The sequence below is a fragment of the Podarcis gaigeae genome, assembly GCF_964106915.1.
Source record: "Podarcis gaigeae genome assembly, chromosome: 10".
Classification (NCBI taxonomy): Eukaryota; Metazoa; Chordata; class Lepidosauria; order Squamata; family Lacertidae; genus Podarcis; species Podarcis gaigeae.
The window spans coordinates 1813177-1839030 of record NC_139686.1 but is presented as its reverse complement, the minus strand read 5'-3'; the positions used below and the strand labels follow the sequence as shown (position 1 = coordinate 1839030).

Below are 25854 nucleotides of genomic sequence, written 5' to 3'. Positions count from 1 at the left end.
CTCTCTGTGTGTCCCATATTAAGCCTCCTAATAATAACCCAGCAAAGAGGATTGCTGAGTGCAGCCAAGAGGGCAGCTTAGCAGGAGCCGTTCTCAGGCCAGGTGCTTAGCCTACTAGAAGGGCTTCTTCGTCCATTCTACTTTTGCTCGCAGGTTACCTGGTTTGACTCTGCCGAAACCACAGGGAATTCGAGCCTCTTTTCCAGCATGGCAACTTTGGAGCGGAGGGTCTCTGAAAAGGGAGACGAGGGAGGAGAGGTGTTAATCAGAAGCAGCAGCCAAGGAGGAAGCGGGATCTGGAAGGAGGCCGGAGTTTGGGGTCAGAACTGTAAATGGAGTGGTGTCAGGCCAGGCCAGGCCATGAGCTCATATCCTCTCTAGAGAAAGGAGGGTTACAAGATGTCCTGGAAGAGGTGATGGCACCGGGACACGCTTCTCAAGAGCGACGATTTCTCGAGGGAAAGTAAAAGCTCACCAGGATTGAGGCTCTCTGGAAAGATGAGGACGGGAAGACTGGGAGGGGAGCATTTCAGGGAAATGGCGCAATTTAAAGGAGACTTGGGTTATTAGCATAATCGCCTTCATGAAGTTGTCTGCATTGCGTTTAAAGCCATCCAGGTTGAGGCCATCCCCTTTCACCTCTGGAACAAGTTCCATAGTTTAACTATGAAGAAGGGTTGGGGTTTTATCTGCCCCGAATCTTCAAAGATTCAGCTTCCTAAAGGTAAAGGGACCCCTGACTGTTAGGTCCAGTCGTGACCGACTCTGGGGTTGCGGCGCTCATCTCGCTTTACTGGCCGAGGGAGCCGGCGTACAGCTTCCGGGTCATGTGGCCAGCAGGACTAAGCCGCTTCTGGAGAACCAGAGCAGCGCATGGAAATGCTCTTCACCTTCCCGCCGGAGCGGTACCTATTTATCTACTTGCACTTTGACGTGCTTTCGAACTGCTAGGTTGGCAGGAGCAGGGACCGAGCAACGGGAGCTCACCCCATCGCGGGGATTTGAACCGCCGACCTTCTGATCGGCAAGTCCTAGGCTCTGTGGTTTAATCCACAGTGCCACCCGCATCCCAATTCAGCTTCCTAGGATGTCCCTGAGTCCTTGTACTCTCCATGCCACACATCACTCCATAAACCTCTATGAAATGATCTGCTCTTTGGCCCCGAAGATAAAAAAGTCTCAAATTGGGGTGCTCTGTCTGATCCTGAGCCTGCCTTCCTGAATTCTCAACTAGAGAAGAGGCGGATCACAGGAGAACAGGGGGCCTCTCCCTTGCAAGGTTGTTAAGGGTCTATTTAGCTGTTGCCTTAAAAACACACACATCTGCATGTGAAATCTTAAAAACCCATCCAGCTTAACAATAGAACAGTACCACCCCCTCCAAGCGCAAACACCCACTTGCGCTGCAACAAACATGATTATCGTAATCTCTCAGAAGTCTAGCTGTGTCAAGATCTTTGCCAAGAACACTGTGAATTATCCCGGCTGTGTGCAAACCCTGTACAAGATCAGCACACACAAGAGATGTGTGTGTGCATAGAGACCTTGAAAGGCCCTGATCCAAGAGGCGAAGTCCAAGTTGGAGCACAGGACTCAAGAACTGGGTCTGCTTTTGGTTGGCCACATGCAAGCCAGCAGGCAGGAATTTTAACTGGGTTCAGTGAGTGTTCCATTGAATACACTGTTGGGGGTTAGTTTCTTTTTAAGGGTGCCATCTACCCACAACCCTGGGCCCTTGCAAAGGAGAGGGGCTGGAAAGCTGGACAAAAACTCAGCGTCTTATCATACAAGGCCCTTCTCTATTTTCCACCTTCCCAAGAGAGGGTTAGACGAGAACGGGGCCTTTTTCTGTGGTGGCTCCCCAATTGTGGAATGCTCTTCCCACGGAGGCTCACCTGGCACCATCACTGCATGTCTTTAGGTGTCAGGCAAAAACATTCCTCTTTGCCCAGGCCTTAAATAACCTCTTGCCTATTAAAGGTGGAGGGAGATTATAAAGAAACACTGTCCTTGGTATGCCTTTTCCCCCCTTCTCATTTTGATTCCCTGGCACCATATTTGTATAAATTAACTATCCCAAAATACAGACGTGCCTTCTTCACACTGGCCAGACTGGATGTGATGCCCTCTGCCGTACTTGAGGGCAGATACCCAAAGATTCCAACTGAAAAACGGCTCTGCCCCATCTGGAAACAGTGGCTCATGTTCTCCTGTCCCCTTTGCAAAGATCTGAGGAATGAGATCATCACCTCACTCTTACTTACCATCCCAGGCCGCCCATCTGCGGCCACATTGTTCTTTCTTTTATCAGATCAAAATGATCAGACAACAGCAAAGGTTGCTAGGTTTATCCAGCGTGCAGTGAGATTAAGGGCCACTATCTGAACGATAATTTTGGTCATTTGATTGTCCTTTTTACCCATTGCTGTCTTTTTAATTGCATATATTGCTTGTTTTATGTTGCTATGGCTGTTGGCTAATGCGAACAAAGTTTATCTATCTATCTATCTATCTATCTATCTATCTATCTATCTATCTTGTGGTGTATCTTGTGGAGCCAGTGTGGTGTAGTGGTTAAGAGCAGTGGACTCGTAATCTGGTGAACCAGGTTTGATTCCCTGCTCCTCCACATGCAGCTGCTGGGTGACCTTGGGACAGTCACACTTCTCTGAAGTCTCTCAGCCCCACTCACCTCACAGAGTGTTTGTTGTGGGGGAGGAAGGGAAAGGATATTGTTGGCTGCTTTGGGACTCCTTAGGGTAGTAATAAAGCGGGATATCAAATCCAAACTCTTCTTCTTGTGAATAGGTGGAGGGAGTTGTTTTGATGATTATTTTATTAATATGCTGTGTATTGTTTTACTGTGTACTATGTTTTTACTATTCTGCTGCGTAAGGTATGTTCTTAATGTTGTACACCGCCCTGGGATCTTTGGATCAAGGGTGGTATATTTATGAGTATCAACATCCTCCAGCCCATTGAACCCATAGGTCTTCTCCCTTCCCCTGGAACCATTAGCAGTTGCTCTTTATCTTAATCTATTTATACGGGATTCCTGGGGGGAAGCCACACAGCCCTGGCTGGAGAAAGCAGATCACAAACAGGTTTTAGAAGGTGGAAAGTGGTGAAAGAAGAGGACAAAAGGTACCATTTTCAGCTTGCAGAGCTTCCAGAGTCTTGCGCTCCTCATCTTGCCAGGCATTTCTTGCAAAAGCTGCTGCGTCCTCTCCAGTGGCCAGCTGGAGAGCAGAAAGACACATGGAACACAAATTAACTTTTGCAGATTGATGTGGGAAATAGATGGAATGGAGTGATGAAGGGACTGGTCTGCCCCCCTCCCTGGTTCGTTGGGGCCTTCGGGGAAGCAGTTACCTCGCTCGGCGTAGACAACTGCTTTGCTTCCTGAGCTGTAAGTGATTTGGGTTCGGCCTGTGAATGGTCAGACTCCTTGGGCCTTTCTGGGAGCTCCCCTGGGGAAACAAATGCAGAAAGTTAATTTCCCAGCCACCTCTTCTGCCCCAGCGCCAACAAAGGGCTGTGTCATCCTGCACCTTACACTTGCGGAATCTGCTTTTCTGTCAATGAGTGGGTGTCACCAGGACTCAGCTTTCACTCTGTAAAAGAAGGACAAGCTTCCATTCTGAGAGCTGCCCTCGGGCCCCTTTCAAAAGCCTGGAGACAGAGGCTGCCAGCAGGCACAGCAATCAGGATGGCGGGTCTGCAAGCTGACCTGTTCCTCAAACCAATGCACCACCGCCATCCCAAGCAAACCCCCCAAATGCTGCCAAACTCAAGCCTCGAATGGCGTAACTAGTGTCAGACAAGGTCCCGGGAGACCAGGGTTCGAATCCTCACTCAGCCATGAAATTTGCTTGGCGACCTTGGGCCAGCCACTGTGTCTCAACCTGGCTCACCTCACAGGGTTGTTGTGAGGATAAAATGGAGGGGGGAAGGTGAACCGCGTGTTAGGATTCCTGCTCTGTGTTTGCAGTCATGGGATTGTTGTCTATCACATGATGGTGTACGTTTTCATTCCACATAGTGGAAAGTGACAGAGACAGGATGTTTATGTTACTGCGTTCCGTGAAGTGGGACTATTGTCCTTTGTGCTTTCTCTCTTTGCTGTCTGATGAGAAAGAGGAAGGAGCTAAGTCAGAAAGCTCCGAAGGTATTATATGTAAATAAAGTAGATTAGCCAAAATGCTGTGCTATTGAGTTCTGTTACGCAAACTGCAAATACTCTGCAGGATTGTAAGTGTGCTGATGCCTCTTGGTCACTGTGATGTTCAGGCTGAAGGTGGCTTTTGAAGCTCCCGATCGACCAGGAGGGAGAGAACATGCCAGTCGGGCATGTGTCTCTGCCAGGGTCCTACATGAGAGTAGGACGGTCCTAGCACCATGTACACCACCTTGAGCGCCTTAGAGGAAAAGGTGGTTTATAAATGTAATTAAAAAAAAAAAAAAACAGAAGAACAAATACAGTCAAATCTCATGTTACGTCCGCTTCATTTTACATTCTTTCATGTTACGCCCCATGGCGACCCAGGAGTACCGGAAAGGGTTACTTCTGGGTTTCGCTGCTTGCACATGCGCAGACACGCAAAATGACATCATATGCATGTGCAGAAGCGGCAAATCACAATCCTCGCATGCGCAGATGCACTGCTGCGGTTTGCATTCCTTTCATGTTGCAAATGGGCCTCCGGAACAGATCTCGTTCGCAACCAGAGGTACCACTGTATCTAGGACTGATCGTTCCAACACAGTGAACAGAAGCAAAACTGGAAAAACTGCTTCCTTCTCCCAAGGTTCCAGGATTTGTCCTTTCAAGAATTCAGGCCTATTTCCATTAACCCCCACGATCTCTGCAGACAAAGGCTTGCTTTCTGACCTTGCTGTGCCAAAGAGCCATCCTCAGAGGAGTGCTCCGGTGTCCGCTCTGCGTTCTGCCGCAGGTGGGCGTTCTCCGACTGCTGCGCCTCGTAGCTGGAGCGCAAATCCTGCTCTGCTCTTTGAAGCGCAGCAATCTCTTGGCTCTTCTCTGCCATTTCCCGCACGTGTCTCTCCTCCGCATCTCGGCTCTGGCGCTCGCAGTCCACCCTTGTTTGGGCGAGCTCCTGAGAGAGCCGCTGCACCTCCTCCTGTGAGCGGTGGGAGGCCAGCTTCTGCTCTGCCAGTTCCAGTTCCAGCCTCTCCACCAGGCACTGGGACTCCTGCCTCTCGGAAGCAGAGGCGTTGTGCAGGGAATCCAGCTCCTCCTCCACCTTCTGGAGTCTCTCCGAGAGGACCTTGGGAAGAAAAGAGGAGAACGCACGCCTGTCAGGGGTGCAAAGCGATTTTTGTGCATGCACAGAACCCTGGGAAGACCTTTTCTGTGTGCCTCCCCCTCAAGAGGTCTGGAGGCTGGCAACACAAGAACAGGGCCTTTTCTGCAATGGCTCCCCGTTTGTGGAATGTTCTCCCCTAGGATGTTCAGCTGTTGCCTTCATTATGCACCTTTAGGTTCCAGGCAAAGAAGTTCCTCTTTAATCAGGCCTTTGGCTGTTTGACATCCTATATCCTTTTCAATATGTTTGTGGAAGGGGAGTTATTGGTTTGTGAATTTGTTTTGTGCATTTTGTGTTTCATCTTGTATTTTTATGCTATGAACTGCCCTGAGACCTACAGACGGAGGGTGGCATACAAATTGAATACATTGGTACCTTGGTTCTTGAACGTTATCCATTTCAGAAGACCGTTCGACTTCCAAAACATTCGAAAACCGAGGCACAAAGGGCAACCGGCGAATTCCACTGAGAAAATTGAAAAACACGCAGCAGAAGCCGTTCGAAAACGGAAGCATTTACTACCATGTTTTTGGCATTCGGGTTCCGAAACATTCGTCAACGGAGACGTTTGAGAACCGAGGTACCACTATAGTAAGATGCGATTGTATTGTACTGCAGAATTAAATGTCACAGAGACATTGTCAACAGTCTATAGAGAATTCTCCCCCTGGAGTCTTGGAGGGGGGAAGTCTCCTCCTTTACGCTGATGTATGTGACTTCCCTGAAATGCTGATATGCTGTGATTACCGTATTTTCCCGTGTATAAGATGCTTTCCTTAGAAACAACAGGCAAATCTGTGGGCCGTCTTATACACGGATAGCAGAGGGAGGACGTGCGATTGGTGGCAGCAGCCAGGAGGAGACTGGCAGCGCCGAATGGGCGTGTGATTGGTTGCTGTGGCAAGGCCTGCTGATGATTGGCTGTGGTAATTGTGCATTCTATTTACGGCAGTGGTGAGGTGTGCATGCAATCAGCTGCGGTTGCATCTGGTGTGCATGCAGGTTGTTGGCGGTGTGCGTTCAAACGATCAATGGAGGTGGCTGCAGGTTGAGTTGCGGCAGTGCCACCCCCCCACCCCGCAAAAAAGCTCAACAACTCTGCTCAATCCCCTCACCCAAAAATAGGAGTGTTATACACGGAAAATATGGTATTTGCTCTGTGGACAATTGGCTAGAACATGGGTAGACAAACTAAGGCCCGGAGGGGGCCGAATCCAGCCCAATCGCGTTCTCAATCCGGTCCACAGATGGTCCAGGAATCAGGGTGTTTTTACATGAGTAGAACGTGCCCCTTTTTAAAAAATGAATCTCTGGGTTATTTGTGGGGCCTGTCTGGTGTTTTAACATGAGTAGAATGTGTGCTTTTATTTAAAATACATCTCTGAGTTATTTTATTATCTCGGCCCAGTATACCTGAAGGAGTGACTCCAGCCCCACCGTTCTGCCCGGACGCTGAGGTCCAGCACCGAGGGCCTTCTGGTGGTTCCCTCATTGCGAGAAGCAAAGCTACAGGCAACCAGGCAGAGGGCCTTCTCAGTAGTGGCGCCCGCCCTGTGGCACGCCCTCCCATCAGATGTCAAGGAAATAAACAACTATCTGACTTTTAGAAGACATCTGAAGGCAGCCCTGTTTAGGGAAGTTATTAATGAGTGACATTTTTGTGTATTTTTTGTCTTTGTTGGAAGGCACCCAGAGGGGCTGGGGAAACCCAGCCAGATGGGTGGGGTACAAATAAATTATTATTATTATTATTATTATTATTATTATTATTATTATTATTATTTGTGGGGCATAGGAATTCATTCATATATATTTTTCTTTTTCAAAATATAGTCCAGCCCACATGGTCTGAGGGACAGTGGACCAGCCCCCTGCTGAAAAAGTTTGCTGACCCCTGGGCCAGAATGTGCTGCATCACAGCTTGTCACACACTGGGCTCCAGGTTTAGTGTTAGAATCCACCAACAGGCAAAGGATGGGAAGAGTTGATGGGTGGTCAGTCCCGCTCTGCAGCAAAGGGAGTGGAAACTTCTGGCCCCTTCCAGCTCTTATCGTCCTGAATGTGAGTACCTGTTTCTGCTCTTCAGTAATGTTCAGCTCCTGCTGCAACAATTCCACCACCTGTGTCCGCCCCAGCAAGGCTGCCTCCTGCTCCTCCAGCTTCCGTTGCAACAGCCGCAGGTTCTGAGACAGAGAGAACACCAGTTTTGCCAGGCTCAGAGGCACAAATCCAGAGATCACAGCACGGACCTTTCACTTGTGGGCTTCTTTGTCTCTGTCTCTCCTCGCCTGAGCCCTCCAATCCCTTTTACTGGCCCAGATTGGAGCGCATATCTCACCCCTCACCCCCAAACCTCTGCCAACACACCTGCTGCATTTCTGCTTCCAGGTCCGAACGGGCGGCTAGCTGGTGCAATTCAGCCTGGTGCTGGTGGGCCTGTTCCTTGAGGAGAGAGTCCTTCTTCTGAACCTCCTCTTGCAGAGCGCTGAGCTGCCAAGAGAATACACAAGTTAAAAAGCTGCTAGCAGGAATGCCCTGTGCCTTGGGAGTCAAAAAGGATTTTCAAGGAGCGAAAAAACTCATGTTAGTATTTTAAATCAAGTCCAGCAACCTGTCTATGGGAAGCCCACAGACAGGACCTGAAAATTACCAGGCAACAAAATTATCCTCCCCGCTTGTGATCCCTCGGAAACTGGCGTTCAGAGGCAAACTCCCTCCAATAGTGAACATAGCCTTTGTAGCTAGTAAAGGTAAAGGGACTCCTGACCGTTAGGCCCAGTCGTGGCCGACTCTGGGGTTGCGGCACTCATCTCGCTTTATTGGCCGAGGGAGCTGGCGTACAGCTTCCGGGTCATGTGGCCAGCATGACTAAGCCGCTTCTGGCGAACCAGAGCAGCGCACGGAAACGCCGTTTACCTTCCCGCCAGCAAGGTACCTATTTATCTACTTGCACTTTGACGTGGCCTAAGGTTAAGGTAAAGGACCCCTGGACAGTAAAGTCCAGTCGCGAACGACTCTGGGGTTGCGGTGCTTGTTTCGCTTTCAGGCCAAGGGAGCCGGCGTTTGTCCACAGACAGATTTCCAGGTCATGTGGCCAGCATCACTAAACCGCTTCTGGCGCAAAGGGACACCGTGACGAAAACCAGAGTGCATGGAAACACCATTTACCTTCCCGCCAGAGTGGTACCTATTTATCTACTTGCACTCTGACATGCTTTCCAACTGCTAGGTTGGCAGGAGCAGGGACTGAGCAACGGGAGCTCACCCCGTCGCGGGGATTCAAATCGCCGAATCCTCTCCAACAGTCATCCAAGTTGATGACCACCATCGCCTCCTGCAGATGGGAGTTCAATAGTTAAACTATGTGCCATTTGAAGAAGTATCTCCTTATGTCTGTGCTGTTCAATGCGCTGAGGCATTACCTTTGAATGCATCTCAGAATAAGCTGCCGAGAAGCCAGTGGCAGGAGGTGGCCACGACCCAACTCAACGTACAGAGAGTTCCATTTATTTATTTATTGCATTTACATCTCACCTTTTTCTGCAAGGAGCTCAAGGTGGCGTACGTGCTTCTCTCCCTCCTCATTTAACCCCCACAGCAACCCTGCGAGGTAGGTTAGGCTGAGAGGAAGCGACAGACTCCCAAGGCGACGCGGTGAGCTTCATGGGATTTGTACCCTGGTCTCTTAGGTCCTGGCCCAACTCTCTAACCTCTATGCCACAATTCCAAGTTCTGCCCTTGCTCAAATGAGTCCCAGAATGCCAAAAGAAGCAACTAAGATACCGCAAAAAGCCTCCACAACCTCCTCCTGATGTTTGACGTTTTATCGTGGTTTTTAATATTCTGTTGGGAGCCACCCAGAGTGGGCAGAGTATAAATAATAATTGTTGTTGTTGTTGTTGTTTCCTCCCTACCTGGGCCTGTGCTTCCTCCAGGTTTCTTGTTTTTGCCTCCAGCTCTTCCTGCAGCTCCCGACACCGCCTTTGCAGAAGCTCTGTCTCCTCTTCCCGCTCATCACGTGTCCCTTGGTCACTCTGAAAAGGAGGCAGCAAGTTACTGAAAGGGAGTGATCTGTGAACAGCATACTTCTGACTGGGAAAGAGGAGGTTCGGTCAACCCACTGGCCAAACACTTCTGAGTATCTTTTAACGCATTAGCTTTATTAGAACACAAACATGGCTTTGAAAGGATATATGATATCTGACATGATTGAGAATCGTAGAGCCAGGGATGGAGAACTTTAAAGCATTAAAATTGGGATGTGGAAGATATGGAAACAACGAGGAGAGACAGGTATGAGATTTGGAGATATGCTTCAGAGGTCCAGACTATGCAGAGCCCCAAAAATCAACAAATACAATTTGGATTATAACTTGGTCTTTTTTATTTTAGTTTTTTGTTTTAATTGGATTATAATTGGATATGTTAACTGGGTGTTTTTTATTGGAAAATTAATAAAAGTTTTTTTTTTTTTAAAAGGACACTAACATGGGTTTTCCCTGGGCTCTTCGTAATTTAATCTTGTAGCTAAAGCTTTTTAGATGTGAAAAGAGGCACATCTGCCTCTGCTGGGGAGAGGAGTTTGTTGAGAGGTACCTGGGGAGGCAAATCAGAAGCCAGAGGGGACCTAAGCAAGGACTTCATGGCAATGTGGGAGGATCTCAGGTCCATGCAGCTCACTAGCGTCCGCCACGGCTTAGCAGACAAGAGACACAAGCAGCGAATAGGGACAAAAGTGTTTCAGCAACCGGCTGTATGGCTGAGCTACTTCTCAGGGCAAAGAATGGCTTCTGAGAGTACAGAGGGCAGGTGAGGTCCAGAAATAAAAAGGTGTGCCATATAGAAAGCAGAATAAGCATTCTGGACCAGGAGATTCTGGACCAGGAGGCTGGCTAGTCTCACCTTTGTGGAAGAAAGAGGGTCCGTTGCGGGAGATGCTGCTCCCTGTTCTGAAAGTTGCTCGAGGCGCTTGCTCTGAGATGCCAGCTTAGCTTTGGCCTGCAGTTTCAGCTTCCGCAGCTTGGCTTCCGCAGCCTGCTTTTCTTCCTAGAGGAGGGAATTTTTACATAGAGTGACAGCATGTTCAAAGCAGCGGAGCACCCACAAACGGCACCCATCCCACACCTCGTTTGAAGAGGGGGAAGTTAACACCCATAATGAGGGGGTCTAGGAATGCTTCGCCCTATGAGGAAGTAGCACCTGCCGCCTTAAAAGGACAACTTCTGGAAAAGCCAGCCCTGGACCCAACAGCTTGTAACCACTAAAACCCAGTGCAAATACTCCCTTTCTGGGAAAGTCGTGGCAGGACAACTGCAGTTCTTCCTGGATGAGACTGCTTATCCGGATTCACACCAGTTTGGGTTCAGGCCTGGTTTTGGGGACTGAATCAGCCTCCTTCGCCCTGATGGATGACCTTTATAGGGAAAAGGAGAAGGGGAGCCCAACCCTGCTGTGTTTGCTCAATCTCCAAGCAGCTTTCAACACGATTGTTCATGGCTATTTCCTGGACCAACCCTGTGGGATAGGTACTGGTGGCATCACACGGTGGAGGCTCCATTCACAGGACCCCCAAAGGTCATCCAGCCCAACCCCCTGTAATGCAGGAATCATAGCTGAAGAATCCAGGACAAAGGGTCACCCAACCTCTGTTTAAAGACGTCCAGGAAAGGAGAGTCCACAACCTCCTGAGGGAGTCCATTCCACTGCCAAATGGCTCTTACCATCAGAATGTTCTTCCTAAGGCTCCATTGGAATCCCCTTTCTTGCAATTCCTATCTGTAGGGTTGTGTCCAGAGAGTTGCACTGAGAGACTGCTCTTTGGGCCCCTGGTGCCTATGCTATGGGGTACCCTAGGGCCCTATGTTGTCCCCAAGGCTATTCAGCACCTATATGATACCTCTGGGAGTGTCTGTTAGGAGTGTCCATTAGGAACAAAGTGCCACTGGCATGCTGAGGATACCATTTCTCCACTGGAGGTCAGGGACTGGACTGAAGAGGAGGGCTGGGAATTGCCCCCTCCATCCCCTCAACTGCTTTTGGAAGAGGAGGGGAGAGTGGGAAGAGGCACACCCCACCCCTTTCTCCAGCAGTTTCAAGAGCAGAAGGAGACAGGGCTGATTTGCAGCTGCATGAAGAACTGCCAAGCTACGAGATAGTGGGAGAACGAGGGGAAGTTGGAGAGCAGCCAGCAGACACATCCTTAGAGAGTCTGGGAACTCCTCCTCCTCCTCCAAGGACTCACAGATCACTCAGAATTCAAGAACAAAGGACACTGCGGAGTTTGAACCCTGTGGCATCCCGTAGCTTTACAGACTCTTGTTGGAGAAGGAAGGAAGGGGAGGAGCTCAGAGTGAGCAATGTCCTAATGGTGCCCAGAACTAGATTCTTTGCTCTGCTCCACAGTTATTGAATAAAACCATAAAAATGAACTTTCTTGCTTCTTCTTTGATCCTGGAGGCTGCCCGGGGAGGAGAGAATCCCTTGAGCCTGACACTGGAGAATTAGAGACAGAAGAGGATCTGCAGTTTGTGGGACTGGGACGCTGCTGTGGGCCAACCCCACAGAGGCTGACGTGAGCCAAGGCCCTGCAGTGGGGCAAGAGGCTGGGCTCAATGGCCTCCTGACCCCCATCTCAGTTTTGCAATTTTAAGCGTCGCAGCAGACGAAAGGTTCCCAGTTAGGGAAGAGTTGAGCAGTGATGCCTCCCACAGAGGAATGGTACCTGTAGCAGGACATCCTTCTGCCGTAGCTGAGCATCCTTCTCACGCACCAGGTCCTTCAGCTGCGCCACCAGCCTCTCCATGTGGCCCAGCCGTTCCAGAACGTCCTCTGGCATCTCCTCCCCATTGTGCTGGCTGGGCTCCAGGACCGGCCCCTGCGGGGTAACAAGAAGAACTCTGTGTAACAACTCCATGGCCAAAGGACCCAACATCTGGCTTCATCCCTAGGACTAAACATCTGGCGGCGGAAGATCCGCACCGTATTATTATTTTTGTTTATAAAATGTACATACTGCCCTCCATCCAAAAATCACAAGGCAGTTTACAGAATAAAAGCGCAAAACACATAACATAATACCAAAAAACCCCACCCAAACACATTTTTAAAAAAGCCACACACTCTTTAATCAGCCAAAGGCCTGGTTGAAGAGAAATGTTTTCACCTGGCACTTAAAGATATGTAATGAAGATGCCAGGTGGGCCCTCCTGGGGAGAGCGTTCCACAAATGGGGAGCCACCACAGATAAGGCCTGTTCTCATGTTGCCATAGGCATTTCACATGACTTCCCCAAAGAACTCTGGGAATTATAGTTCCCCCTCACCAAGCTGTGATGCCCAGCACCCTTAACACACTACAGTTCTCGGGATTTTGGGGCAGTGGGGAGGGGAGGTAGTCATGGGCTTAAATGTGCACTGGACGTGTTTTAAACGTATGGTGTGGATTTGCCCTGAGAGTCCCGGAGGGCGGTAATCAGAAACAGCTTTGAGAAATCAAGGGCTGCTTCACACAAAGATGTACACTTCATGCAGCGGTCGCCAGGTGATGGCATCTATGAATGCGCCATCCCAAACCAAGCACCACAGACAGAACTTGCGGGCTACCGCAATTGGCACACTTCTGAGAGAACGCTATTCACATACAGTCATACCTCGGGCTGAAGTAGCTTCAAGTTAAGTATTTTCGGGTTGCACTCCACGGCAACCCAGAAGTAATGGAGCACATTACTTCTGGGTTTCGCCGCTCGCGCATGCGCAGACACTAAAAAATGACATCACGCGCATGCGCGGAAGTGGCAAACTGTGACCCGCACATGCGCAGACGCATGCTACATTTATGTCAGGATGCGAACGGGGCTCCGGAACGGATCCCATTCATATCCAGAGGTACCACTGTATTCAGCTGTGGACCATCGGTAATTAAAGGACACAATGGGTGTGAAAGCAGGCAGCGAACGTGCATGTGTGAAGCTGCTGTAAATGGTGTGATATTGCTTGGACTGCAGGACTGAAAACACAGCTGGGGGTGGGGATCCTCCGGACTGGTGGCTTTGGAGCTGAGGCTTATCTACTAATGAATGCCCCACGGTCTCTATGGTGGAGCCAGGAGCCAGTGCAGAAGGTGGCAGCTCATCTTCTCACAGAATTAGTGTGTATGGCGCAGGTCATTATAGAATCACATAGCTGTAGCATGGAAAGGGACTTTAAGGGTCATCTGGTCCAATCCCCCACAATGCAGGCATCTCATCACCAGTATTTATGCTGTCTTCTGCCTGTTTCCAAGACAATTTAAGGCACAGGCTTTGAGCCCAAATGCCCTCCTTGTTTTCGGCTGCCTGTGTGCAGCCAGGACCTCCTAGCCCAGCTGGCAACTCGGGAGAAGCACATGCATGCTGCAAGGACCCTTCCTTCCCCACACCCACTGTGCAGCAGGCCTCGGCTGGGAAAAAGCTACTTACATCAGGCAGATCTGCAGCCTCTGTAGCCTCTCCTTCCCCTGACAGCTCCTGCAGGACAGTGTTGGCCAGTCCCGACAAGCGACTCAGCATCTTGAGCCTCCAGCTCTTGCAGGACAGAGAAGAAGGAGGAGAAAGTGGATGTCAGCACAAACACAAAAAGGAAAGTTTTGGGGCTAGGTTTAGTCGATGTGCAGGGAATGTGCTTCCGCCATGCTGTTGTAGCAAAAGCCAAAAGAGGCAAGGAAGAACTTGCTTATTGCCCAAGGCCACGCACAGAATCAAGCATCCAGACATCTCAAGCATGCATGGAATAAGGGACAGCCCCATCTGCTGCTGTCCAGGATGAAACATCCCCGTGGAAACAGAATGACACACACACACACACACACAACCCGCCCACCTCAGGCCAAGTGTTTGCCTTGGTCAGAAGCCGGAAATTCACTTCACTGGGTTACAGAAATCAGGAATGTGCCTCACAGCTGAAGATGGGGTAAAGGACATTTCCTTAGATCCTTTCTTCACACAGGTTTCTAAATGGGCCCCTGCCTGGCAGCCTACAGAGTTACCTCCAAGCAACTAGGCTAGGAAGCTTGCAGAAGCTGAAAAAGGAATCAAATCCTTTTATTTATCCTTTCAGGTAAACCATGGGCCACAAATTATTTTAAAAACAGAAATGTGTGAGTGAGGAATGCACACTACGCTTGGGATGTTCCAAAGACGGACTTTCAAGCCTGAACTTGCTGCACCAGAACCAAGAAACCCTGAAAGGCAGAGGGAGGATGGGCAGAGGCAGCGGCCTTGAGCGAACAGATTCCCAGATCTCGTCACCTGCATTCTCAACACCCACACTGCTTCCCTACAGCAGTCAAAACATGGCCATTTCAAGTGCTGCAGAATCAAAACCAAATATCCTGACAGGCTTTACAACCTTCATGGTCTGAATCTAACTCCCATCAGACCCACTGTGAAAGGTCAGGGGTGGTGGAAGCAGCAATCCAACAGCATTGGAACGCCCCAGCTACGCCGCCGCTTGAAGGTACCTTTAAACGGTGGCAGGGAGGGGATTCCCTGTTCCTGCTGCCTCACCCTTTATTTATAAAAACAGTTTCCTGACTTTCCAATAAATGGTGTTCTTGCCCTGGTCAGATACTCACAACTGACCTGCTGGAAGCAGAGGGGACACTGCCTGCTCCTGAAACACAAGCCAGAACGTCAGCAAAGGCTACCCGGACATTGACGATAAAGAGTTTCCTGCTCAACTGCCTTGGGTGGGGCTGCTGGGCATGAGAGCAACAAGCACTTTCTCAGAAGCTGTTAATTCTGTTTGACTTCACTGGCATGAGTGTGGCCAAGAAACTGTGCTGTGAATCAGCAAGTCCCTGGTCCAAGTCTGCCAAGACTCACCAAGTGCCGCCTATGCCCCACAAATAACCCAGAGATGCATTTTAAATAAAAGGACATATTCTACTCATGTAAAAACACACTGATTCCCGGACCGTCCACAGGCCAGACTGAGAAGGTGATTGGGCCACATCCAGCTCCCGGGCCTTAGGTTGCCTACCCCTGCCCTAGAGAGTGGTCTAACGTAGCACATCAGTTTTACTACAAAACCTTGAAACTGCCAAACTTGTCTAACGTTTATTTGAAATTACCATTCATTGATTGTTACTAATGAACTAACAAACTGGAAAATTTTCCACAGAAAAAGCAAGCACTGGGATTTCTTTTCTGCCCCACATCGCTGCCCAGCTACCTGTATTAAGGGGATAATAATATTGGCTGACCTTACTGGGCTGTTGTATGAATTACAACAAATGCATGCTTGGGAAACGTTGCATTTTACGGCACTTCACTCTAGGAAAGCTACACTTAGAGGTGGTGAATCAGATACCTCTTTGTCTCACATGGCAGCACACCTGTGCTTTTCCAACACAGAGCCTTCTGCAAAGCAGCCCTTCAGTCAAGTAAGCAGCGATTCATCAGACCAGGTGAGTGACAACCCAAACAGATTCCTTGGGGCAACTCCTCTGCAGAAGGTTAATTAAGGTAATAAGCCTGAGGCACCTGCTTCTGCTCTTCCAGAATGTTTATGCCTTGTTATCAAGAAAAGATCACTTGATAATGAGAAATCATGCCTTTTAGTGTCACCCACCCAGTATTGCGGAATACTCTGTCAACAGAGATTCAGCAGGCAAGTATTATTATTATTATCTATTGAATTTATTCACTGTCCTATACCCGGAGGTCTCAGGGTGGTTCACAGAATAAAATCAAAATATAAAACCACAATATACATAATCAAAAAAACAACCCAATAACACCCACCCTCTCCCCAAAAACCCACCTTTTAAAAATGGCATAAGTAAGAATACATCTTTCCACACTGGTTAACTGATGCCTGTTTTTAACTTTTTAGTACATTTTTACCGCATGTTTTTAGCTATTTCTGTTGTGAACTGCTTTTAGTTTTTTCTTAATGAAATAGCACTCTATATTTTTATAAGTAAATAGAACAAAACACGCCTTGCTTAATTCCAGCTTGTCAAAGTAACCGAGGCCACAGCCCACTCTTCGTTTGCATTGGCACAGAATGGAAGATTACAAACTTAAGGAACATTTTAGCCACTTCCTGGTTTCAAACGTAGCTGCCCAGTTTGCATATAACGCTCACCCAAGCCATGGCTTTGAGCAGGCAAGCAAACGTGCGGGTTCCTGGAGTGATGGTCGTGGTACTGCTGCTGCAACGCTATCAGAGGCTAAGCCGTGGTTTGGGTCTGCATGATGTGTGAACCCAGCTTTGTGGTTTGACTTAAGACGAACCATGGGTGGTAAACCAAGAGCAAACCCCAGTTACAGCTCATGGCTAGTTTCACTCCTGGCTTAGCCCCAGGTGAGGGAGGGATGCTGCAACCTGCTCTCAGGGAACCAGTACATTTGCTCATTTGTGCATTACTTGAGAGCCAGGCTAATGCCATGCAGTGTGAAAGCAACCCCAAGTCACATGAGAGCTGTCAAACTGGTGCACTGGAACCAGCAAGACAAGCAGGTAAAGGTACCCCTGCCCGTACGGGCCAGTCGTGTCCGACTCTAGGGTTGTGCGCTCATCTCACTCTATAGGCCGGGAGCCAGCGCTGTCCGCAGACACTTCCGGGTCACGTGGCCAGCGTGACAAGCTGCATCTGGCGAGCCAGCGCAGCACACGGAACGCCGTTTACCTTCCCGCTAGTAAGCGGTCCCTATTTATCTATTTGCACTTTGACGTGCTTTCGAACTGCTAGGTTGGCAGAAGCAGGGACCAAGCAACGGGAGCTCACCCCGTCGCGGGGATTCGAACCGCCGACCTTTCGATCGGCAAGTCCTAGGTGCTGAGGCTTTTACCCACAGCACCACCCGTGTCCCTCTAAGACAAGCAGAGGTACTAACAATTTCCAGCTTATGGGAACTTGAAGGGGCAGAGACTGAGAAGAGGAGGCTGCCTTTAAACAGCACCTGCAGGGGTGGCGACAGAGCCAGATTTTGGTTTGATGAGGCCCTAAGCTACTCAAGGTAATGAGGCCCTTTATACATCCAGCTGTCCGTTGTCCACAACAAATTGTGGCTGTTTTATTGTGTTGAATATATGCTACATGGTCATTTATGGACCCAATAGGTGTCTCAAGCCATTTGCACATATGGCCCTGCAACCAGTTCATGCGGAATGCAGGCACCCTATACATAGAAAGAAGCAAACCAGGGGTATTTTGGGGAGCAGGCTAGCAGGCGGGGCCCATGACTTGCATCATAGGAGCCTACACAACACAAAACACCGTTGCTGTATGTAGGTGTTATTTTACTAATTTGTTATCTTATATTTTGGAAATGTACATCCAGGTGTTGTTTTTCTTTAATTTGGGGGGGGGGGGCAAGAGAGTGGGGCCCTAAGCTAGAGTTTGCTTAGAACAACAAATACCAGACTTTTAGAAGACATCTGAAGGCAGCCCTCTTTAGGGAAGCTTTTAATGTTTGATGGACTACTGTATTTTAATATTTTGTTGGAAGCAGCCCAGAGCGGCTGGGGAAACCTAGCCAGATGAGAGGATTATAAATAATAAATTTTTATTAGTAGTAGTAGTAGTAGTAAATCTTGCTGCAAGGCTGCCTTTAAAGAACACCTGCAAGGCAACAGAGACCCAAATGGCGCTCCCAAACAGTAAGGCCTTTCCTGTGCCTTGATGGGCAGGCGCCTGCAAGCAGAGCAGTGAGAAGGGTGACCAAGCCGCCGTTAAAGACACAGGAGCAGAGGGATGCAGAGCTCATGGCAACCTGGCCTGGAGAGAGGAAGGGATCTGCTGTGAGGGACATGCCAGGCTGGGCAGTTCCGTGGGCACTTTTGAGAAGGCAGCTGAGAAGGTGGGGGTCACAGAGAGTGGCTTCCCACCCCTGCCCCTCCGTTCCCAGCTTCAGCAGGCCGAGGTTCAACAGGTGCAGCCACGCTGGCCTGAGGATGCCGCAGGTCCACAGAACTGTGGCGCTGGAAGGGACCACTAGGGTCATCTAGTCCGACCCCGGTTTTCTGAGCCACGCGCCGAGATTAAGCTCTACCGGTTGAGCCATGCCTGGGCCGGCCTGAGGCTGCCCCTGTTGGACTTCTGCCTTCTTCCCTCCAACAGAGGAGGAAAAGCAGCTGCTGCTGCCGCCGCCCCCTGCAGTTTTAGCAGCCGCACAGCAGGCCGAAGTTCAACGGCCGTTGAGCTGCACCGGGGGGACTTCTGCCTGCGCGCCTCCCTCCCCCCCCCCCACCGCAGGAGCAGCCTAAGGGCTCGGCGAGCTCCCTCAGGGGTTGGGCGGAGAGGGGCAGCCTTGCCTGGCCGGGCCCGGCAGCAGACTCACCGCTCTTCTCCTCAGCCCGCGTCCTCTCCGGGTTCCGGCCACATCAGCACCGGAAGTGCCCTGGTCTCTGTCCCCTCGGCGCTTCCGGGTTGCTCCCTTCAAGCTCCCGCCTCTCGTCCAATCAGAACCCGGGAAGCTCCTAGACGGACGGAGCACCCCTCCAACCGTAGCGCAGGGCTTGGGCCGTTGCCGGGGTGACGCCGCGGCCGGCGCAACCGCGTCGCGCCACCTGCGCGTCCGCCAATCAGCAGGGCGGGATTCTCTCTCCTCCTCCCTCTCTTTCCCACAAAGCGAGCCGCACGAAAACAAAACGCAGGGAGCCAATCAGGAAGCGAGGTCTCCCCCTTCCACCGGCGCAGGGAACCAATCAGCGGCCGCGCTGCGGAGGCGGGTCTGAAGTTGTAGGCCAATCAGGGTGGGCGGGCGACGGCGGCTGTCTTTCCAGGTGCCGCTTCACTCAGGAAAGTTCCCGAGAGGAAGCCACGCCCCCTCCGAGGGGCGGGGAAATGGTTTTGCATATGGTAATTTATGTTAATATGTCACGGCCTGCAGTTTAACTATTATGCGCTTAATATTAATGAGGTAGAATTAAAAAGAAATTGCGAGGAGGAGCCAATTTCTGAAGTGAAATTTATACTCAAATTCCATTAATTAGCTAATAATAATAATAATAATAATAATTTCTTATCCTCATATCAAAATAAATTGTTGTTGTTGTTGATTTATTATTATTCTTTTGTTTTTATTACCTTCACCTTTAAATCACCTTTCATCCCTCACGGTCCCAGGGCAGTTAATAATTAACAGCAATTAACTAATAAATTACACAGCATTTTACACTGCGGCAATAATATTGTTAGCCCAGAAATGGAAACAAGAAGAAATTCTGACGAAAGAAGAACTGCAGACGAAATTAATGGACTATGCAGAAGTGGACAAAATGACAGGAAGGATTCGAAACCTGCGGGGCCAGAGGTTTACAGAAGATTGGAAGAAGTACAGTGGTGCCTCGCAAGACGAAATTAATTCGTTCTGTGAGTTTTTTCGTCTAGCGAATTTTTCATCTTGCGAAGCACGAAATCCCATAGGAATGCATTGGAATTCAATTAATGCGTTCCTATGGTCAAAAAAAGTCCAAACAAAGCCAAATTTGGTACAACAAGAGTTTATTAAGTGCTCTTTAAAGTCACACATACTGTAAAGAGCAGTTCAAAAATTGAAGGAACAATAAATTAAGTTTCTAAACATTTAAAAATCAACAAAGTGTACTGTACATTTTCTAAGACTCTGGGGACCACTCGAAGAAGGTTCCTCTTCCACTCTTTGCTTCTTGCTGAAGAACCTGTCCATGGTCAGCTGCTTCATCCACCTATTTCAGCACCTCCCTGAAAGACGACATGACCCTCATATCATAAGTGTTCCCAAGGTCATGTGCCAGGTCCTTGTCAGGGTGGTGCCGTTGTGCAAAAGCCTGCACATCCTTCCACTTCATGCAAATGTCCCTCAGTTCTTTGGAGGACAGCCGTTCCTCAGTTGCTTCCTCCTCTTCCAGCGAGACCTGCTCCTGCGCAGCCTCTGCCTGCAGTTTGACCAGCTCCTCGGGGGTCAGCTCGTGGTCGTGCTCCTCCACCAGCTCGCTGACGTCCTCCTCTGTGACCTCCAGGCCCATGGTCCTCCCCAAGGCAACAATGTTCTGGTGCATCAGAGTCACTTGATGCCACACAGTCCGGCCACAGGCTGCGCCAAGCGCAATTCAAATTTCTCTGGTTGATCCCGTCCCAGGCCGTGGTGATCATCTTCAAGCAGGTGACGATGTCGAAGTGGTCCTTCCAGAATTCCTGCAGGTGGTGCAATCAGTCACCTCGAAGCATCGCCTGAAAAGCTCCTTGGTGTAGAGTTTTTTGAAATTGGCGATGACCTGCTGATCCATCGGCTGGAGCAGTGGCGTGGTGTTAGGCGGCAGGAACATGATGTTGATGAAGCTGAACTCCTCCAACAAGTCCTCCTCAAGGCCTTTAGGATCAGCAGGAGCATTGTCCATCAGAAGCAAAGCCTTCAGCGGCAGGTCGTTGTCCAGCAGGTACTGTTTGGCAGCAGGGCCAAAAGCAAGATTGACCCAGTCCACAAACAGCACATGTGTGACCCAAGCCTTACTGTTGGATCGCCACATGACACTCAGCTGCTCCTTGTCGACCTTGTGTTTCTTGAAGGCCCGTGGGTTCTCCGAGTGGTACACCAGCTGGGGCTTGATCTTCAGGTCACCGCTTGCGTTGGCACAGAAGAGCAGGGTCAGACGGTCCTTCATGGGCTCGTGGCCAGGCAACTTGGCCTCCTCCTGTGTGATGAAAGTCCTTTTGGGCATCCTCTTCCAAAACAGCCCAGTCTCGTCGCAGTTGAAGACCTGCTGTGGAACGTAGCCCTCCGTCTTCACAACCTCCAGGAACTCCGCTGCAAAGTCTTGAGCCGCAGGAACATCAGAACTGGCAGCCTCTCCATGCCTGACCACGCTGTGGATTCCAGATCTTGCCTTGAACCGGTCAAACCAACCTCGGCTTGCCTTGAAGACTTCTGTCTCGCCTGAGGTTCCTGGCTGTTCCCGGATGAGGTCTGCGTGCAAGGCCTTGGCCTTCTTACAAATGACGGCCTCAGTCACTGTGTCCCCTGCACGCTGCTTCTCTTCTAACCAGATGAGCAGCAACTTCTCCACCTCCTCCGGAACAGCTGGGCAGTTCTTCACGATCCTGGTGACTCCCTTGGCTGCATCCATCGCAAGGATCTTCTCCCTCATCTTCAGGATGGTCCCGATAGTCAATGGATTCCTCCCGTACTCCCTGGCGAGGTCTGTCACACGCATTCCACCGTCGTGCTTCCGGATGATCTCCTTCTTCATTTCCAGTGTCACCTTCTTCTTCTTCCTCTCGCCGGCCTCTGCAGCAGCAGTCTTCTAGGGTCCCATGGCAGCACAGCTCCTACCTTCGTAAACTCAGAAAAAGAAAAAAAAAATCAGTGCTTCACTTCCAAAAAATTCAAAAGCACTCAGCCACCCACCACACAGAAACTCAAACCCAAAATCCAAAAAACCCCCCAAAAGTTTTAAAAGTTTAACTTACCAAATGGCTGCAAAAGAAGTTTTGGAAAAGCTTCAAAAATCACCAAAGTCTTCAAAAACCTCAACTGTTCCCCCAGCCACCCACCACACAGAAATTGCAAACCCCTCCCCAACTGTTGCAAACCCCTCCCCAACTGTTCCCCCAGCCACCCACTGCACAGAAATTCAAACCCAGAATTTTTTTTTTTAAAAAAACCAACATGGCCCAATGGTCACAGAAAATCATAAAAATGCAGAAAAAACCACACAAGCTCCCAGATTCTTGCAAACCCCTCCCCAACACCAAGTCCTTGAATTCCAAACACCCCAACCCAAAATCCAAAACCCCCCAAAAAAGTTTTAAAAGTTTAACTTACCAAATGGCTGCAAAATAAGTTTTGGAAAAGCTTCAAAAATCACCAAAGTCTTCAAAAACCTCAAAAAGGGCTACCACAACGCGTGCTATGAGTTGCTCCTCAAAGTCAGGTCGCAACTGCACCTCTTCAAGCAATGCACCCTGGGTATTAACAGTTTTACGAAAAAGGAAACAAACTTGCAAGACGTTTTCATCTTACGAAGCAAGCCCATAAGGAAATTCGTCTTGCAAAGCACCTCAAAAAACGAAAAACTCTTTTGTCTAGCGAGTTTTTCGTCGTACGAGGCATTCGTCTTGCAGGGCACCACTGCATATGAACTATTTGAAGAGCAACTGTAATCAACAAATTACGCTAGTTTGGAAGGAGAAATATACGAAGTGTTACAAAATAGAAAAAGATAGAGATATTGGTTTGAGATAGAGATATTGAGTTTGAAATGCAATAGGGAAGAAGATTGCATACTGAGAGATTAGATTGGAAAATTTTCAGACAGGATTGACTGAAGTCAAAAATTTGAATAAGATGCAAAAGTCTGTTTAATTACTGTTGAAAATGATATGTTAAAAAAAACTAATAAGAAATTATATTTAAAAAATAAATAAATTACACAGCATTTTTGGCAGGCTTATTGATGGGGAAGGGTTTGTTTTTTTGGCAAAGGTTTCTTTATTGGTGGTGGAGAGTGAAATTAACAAATAGGAACTGACATGTGTTTGGGTTTTTCCCCAGCTGCCCCCTCTCCCCCCTCTGTCGTCAGTTGCTGAGGCTGAAGATCCCTGTCTACCCACAAGTCTCTTCCTCTCTAGGGCAGTTTCCCCCAAGCAATTGGAGGCTGCGCCTTCCTGAGAGCCCACCTCTCCTCCGCCCTCTTCATGCCTCCCCTGGTTCTGGAAGACCAAGCCGGAGAGGAGCTTGTCACGGCAGCAGCATGAGACAATTGTGTCTCTTCACCAGACTGATTCCTGACTGCCTCTTTTTTAAAAAAAATATGCTTTTTATTAAGTTTTCTTTTTTTAAAAAAAAAATATTTTTTATTGCTTTTTAGAAATACAGAAAAAAGAATAAAGAGTGGTTATGAGAAAATAGAATAGAAGAATAACAAATTTCCATATTCTTTTTCCATCCAATCTAAAGGACTTCCCCACATCCTCCAAACCCTGCGTTCCCTGTCTTATAAAGCATCAGCAATTTGTTAACTTATTTCAAAACTTATTGTAACTTCCATTTTATCATGTTCCCTAATTTCACTTTTACTGTAACCCAATTCTTATATGCTTTGTATTAAACACAATAAAGTTGTTTCATTATTTTACCTCTAAATTCTTGTGTCTTAATTTTCATTTCATTAACTTACATTTGCTGAAGCTAGAGTTTCCTGAAAGGTGCATTTTTTAACATTCATACAGCTTATAGTGTTTTTTCAAATAGTCCTTAAACTTTTCCCAGTCCTCCTCAATTGTTTCTTCTCCCACGTCTCGAATTCTGCCAGTCATTTCAGCCAATTCCATATAGTCCATCAACTGCGATTGCCATTCCTCCAGCGTGGGTAAATCTTGTGTCTTCCAATATTTTGCGATCAGAATCCTTGCTGCTGTGGTAGCATACATGAAAAAGGTTCTGTCCTTCTTAAGCACTCTCTGGTCCACCATGCCCAGAAGGAAGGCCTCTGGTTTCTTAGGTAAGGTAAATCTCAGTACCTTTTTTAGTTCATTATGGATCATTTCCCAGAAGGCCTTCACTTTCGGGCAGGTCCACCAGAGATGAAAGAATGTCCCTTCCGCCTCTCCACATTTCCAACATTTGTTGTCAGACAGGTGATATATCTTAGCTAGCTTGACTGGGGTCATGTACCACCGGTATACCATTTTCATAATATTTTCCTTCAAGGCAGTGCATGCCGTAAATTTCAAACCGGTGTTCCATAACCTTTCCCAGTCTGCAAACATAATGTTATGCCCCACATCCTGAGCCCATTTTATCATAGCGGATTTGACTGTCTCATCCTGTGTATTCCACTTAAGCAGCAAGTTATACATTCTCGAAAGTAGTTTACTTTTTGGCTCTAACAATTCAGTCTCTAGTTTCGATTTTTCCACCTGGAATCCAACTTTTTTATCTATTTTAAATACCTCTTGAATTTGCGCATAGTGCAGCCAGTCTCGTACCTTAGTTTTCAATTTCTCCAAGCTTAGCAACCTCCAATTGTCTCCAATTTTTTCAATTATTTCCCAATATTTAGGCCAATGGGCCTCCATGTTAAGTCTCTTACGTGCCTTGGCCTCCACCGGTGAGAGCCACCTCGGAGTTTTACTCTCCAATAAGTCTTTATATTTTATCCAGACCCTCCAAATTGCTCTTCTGACAATATGGTTTTTAAACAATTTGTGCACTTTAACCTTGTCATACCACAAATATGCATGCCACCCAAACGCATTGTCAAACCCTTCCAGATCTAGGACGTCAGTGTTCTCCAATAAAATCCAATCTTTCAACCAGCAGAAGGCTGCAGATTCATAATATAACCTCAAGTCTGGCAGGGCAAATCCCCCTCTTTCTTTCGCATCAGTTAATATTTTAAACTTTATTCGGGGCTTTTTGCCCTGCCAAACAAACTTAGAAATATCCTTCTGCCACTTTCCAAAACATTCCACCTTGTCCACGATCTGTAGGGCCTGAAACAAAAATAACATTTTCGGCAATACATTCATCTTTACAGCAGCTATTCGGCCTAACAAGGAAAGTTTCAATCTTGACCATGTTTCCAAATCTCTTTTGATTTCTGACCAACATTTCTCATAGTTATCTTTAAACAAATTCAAATTTTTGGAGGTCAGGTACACCCCTAGGTATTTTACTTTTTTAACCACATTCAACTCCGTTTCTTTAGAGAACTCATCTGTTTCTGTAACTGTCAAATTTTTTGCTAAAACCTTGGTTTTTTGCTTATTTAACTTAAACCCCGCCACCCGACCAAAATCAGAAATTAATTCTAACACTCTTTTAGTACTGGAGACTGGTTCCTGTAATGTTAATACCAAGTCATCTGCAAAAGCTTTCAATTTATATTGTTTCACTCCGACCATTAAGTTTTCATTTTAAATACACCAACACCAACAAACAAATATATCAAGTCTTTTTACATCTATCTTACTTTATGCTCCATAGAGCCGTTGACTTCCCTCCTTCCCTTCCCCAGGTTTTCTTATTCCAATCCTTAATTCACAGTTTCATTAGTAAAAGACTAAACCATGACATGAGATTTATTTCAGTCCTGCTAACGTCTTCAAATTTCTACAGTTCTCACTTATATAGACCATAAATTTACTCCATTCTTTTTGGTACTTTGTTTCCTCCTGACTGCGAATACTATGTGTCAGTTTTGCTAGTTCCGCTTCCTCGACCAACTTTGTCTGCCACTCCTTTACAGTCGGTATTTTCCACTTTTGGGCTATCAAAACTCTGGCTGCTGTCGTAGCATACATATATAGTCTTTGGTCCATCTTCTTAATATCCTCTCCTATCAAACCTAGCAGTAGTTCTTCAGGCTTTTTTGGTAACGTATTTTTAAACATCTTTTTAAATTCATTATAGATCAATTCCCAAAACTCTTTCATTTTATCACATGTCCACCACATGTGGTAAAAATCACCGTTCTTTTCTTTACATTTTCAACAGATTTTACTACTCGTCCTATACATTTTTGCTAGTTTGGTAGGAGTAAGATGCCAGCGATAGACC

The 25854-nt window shown here is 48.0% G+C and overlaps 1 protein-coding gene across 3 annotated transcripts in view; it reads right to left on the bottom strand.

Moving 5' to 3' along the window:
• Positions 1 to 18770, bottom strand: part of GOLGB1 (golgin B1) — an 88290-nt gene extending 69520 nt beyond the window's left edge. For all 3 annotated transcript variants that reach the window (XM_083699696.1, XM_083699694.1, XM_083699695.1), the window contains exons 1-11: positions 18652 to 18770; positions 13783 to 13887; positions 12049 to 12201; positions 10230 to 10373; positions 9242 to 9361; positions 7695 to 7817; positions 7397 to 7510; positions 4892 to 5288; positions 3373 to 3470; positions 3149 to 3239; positions 159 to 232 (exon numbers count right to left, since the gene is read on the bottom strand). In XM_083699696.1, coding sequence (XP_083555822.1) covers positions 159 to 232; positions 3149 to 3239; positions 3373 to 3470; positions 4892 to 5288; positions 7397 to 7510; positions 7695 to 7817; positions 9242 to 9361; positions 10230 to 10373; positions 12049 to 12201; positions 13783 to 13872 — 1404 coding nt within the window. In that variant the 5' untranslated portion in view covers positions 13873 to 13887; positions 18652 to 18770. The remainder of the gene's footprint in view (positions 1 to 158; positions 233 to 3148; positions 3240 to 3372; positions 3471 to 4891; positions 5289 to 7396; positions 7511 to 7694; positions 7818 to 9241; positions 9362 to 10229; positions 10374 to 12048; positions 12202 to 13782; positions 13888 to 18651) is intronic.
• Positions 18771 to 25854: the final 7084 nt, after the last annotated feature.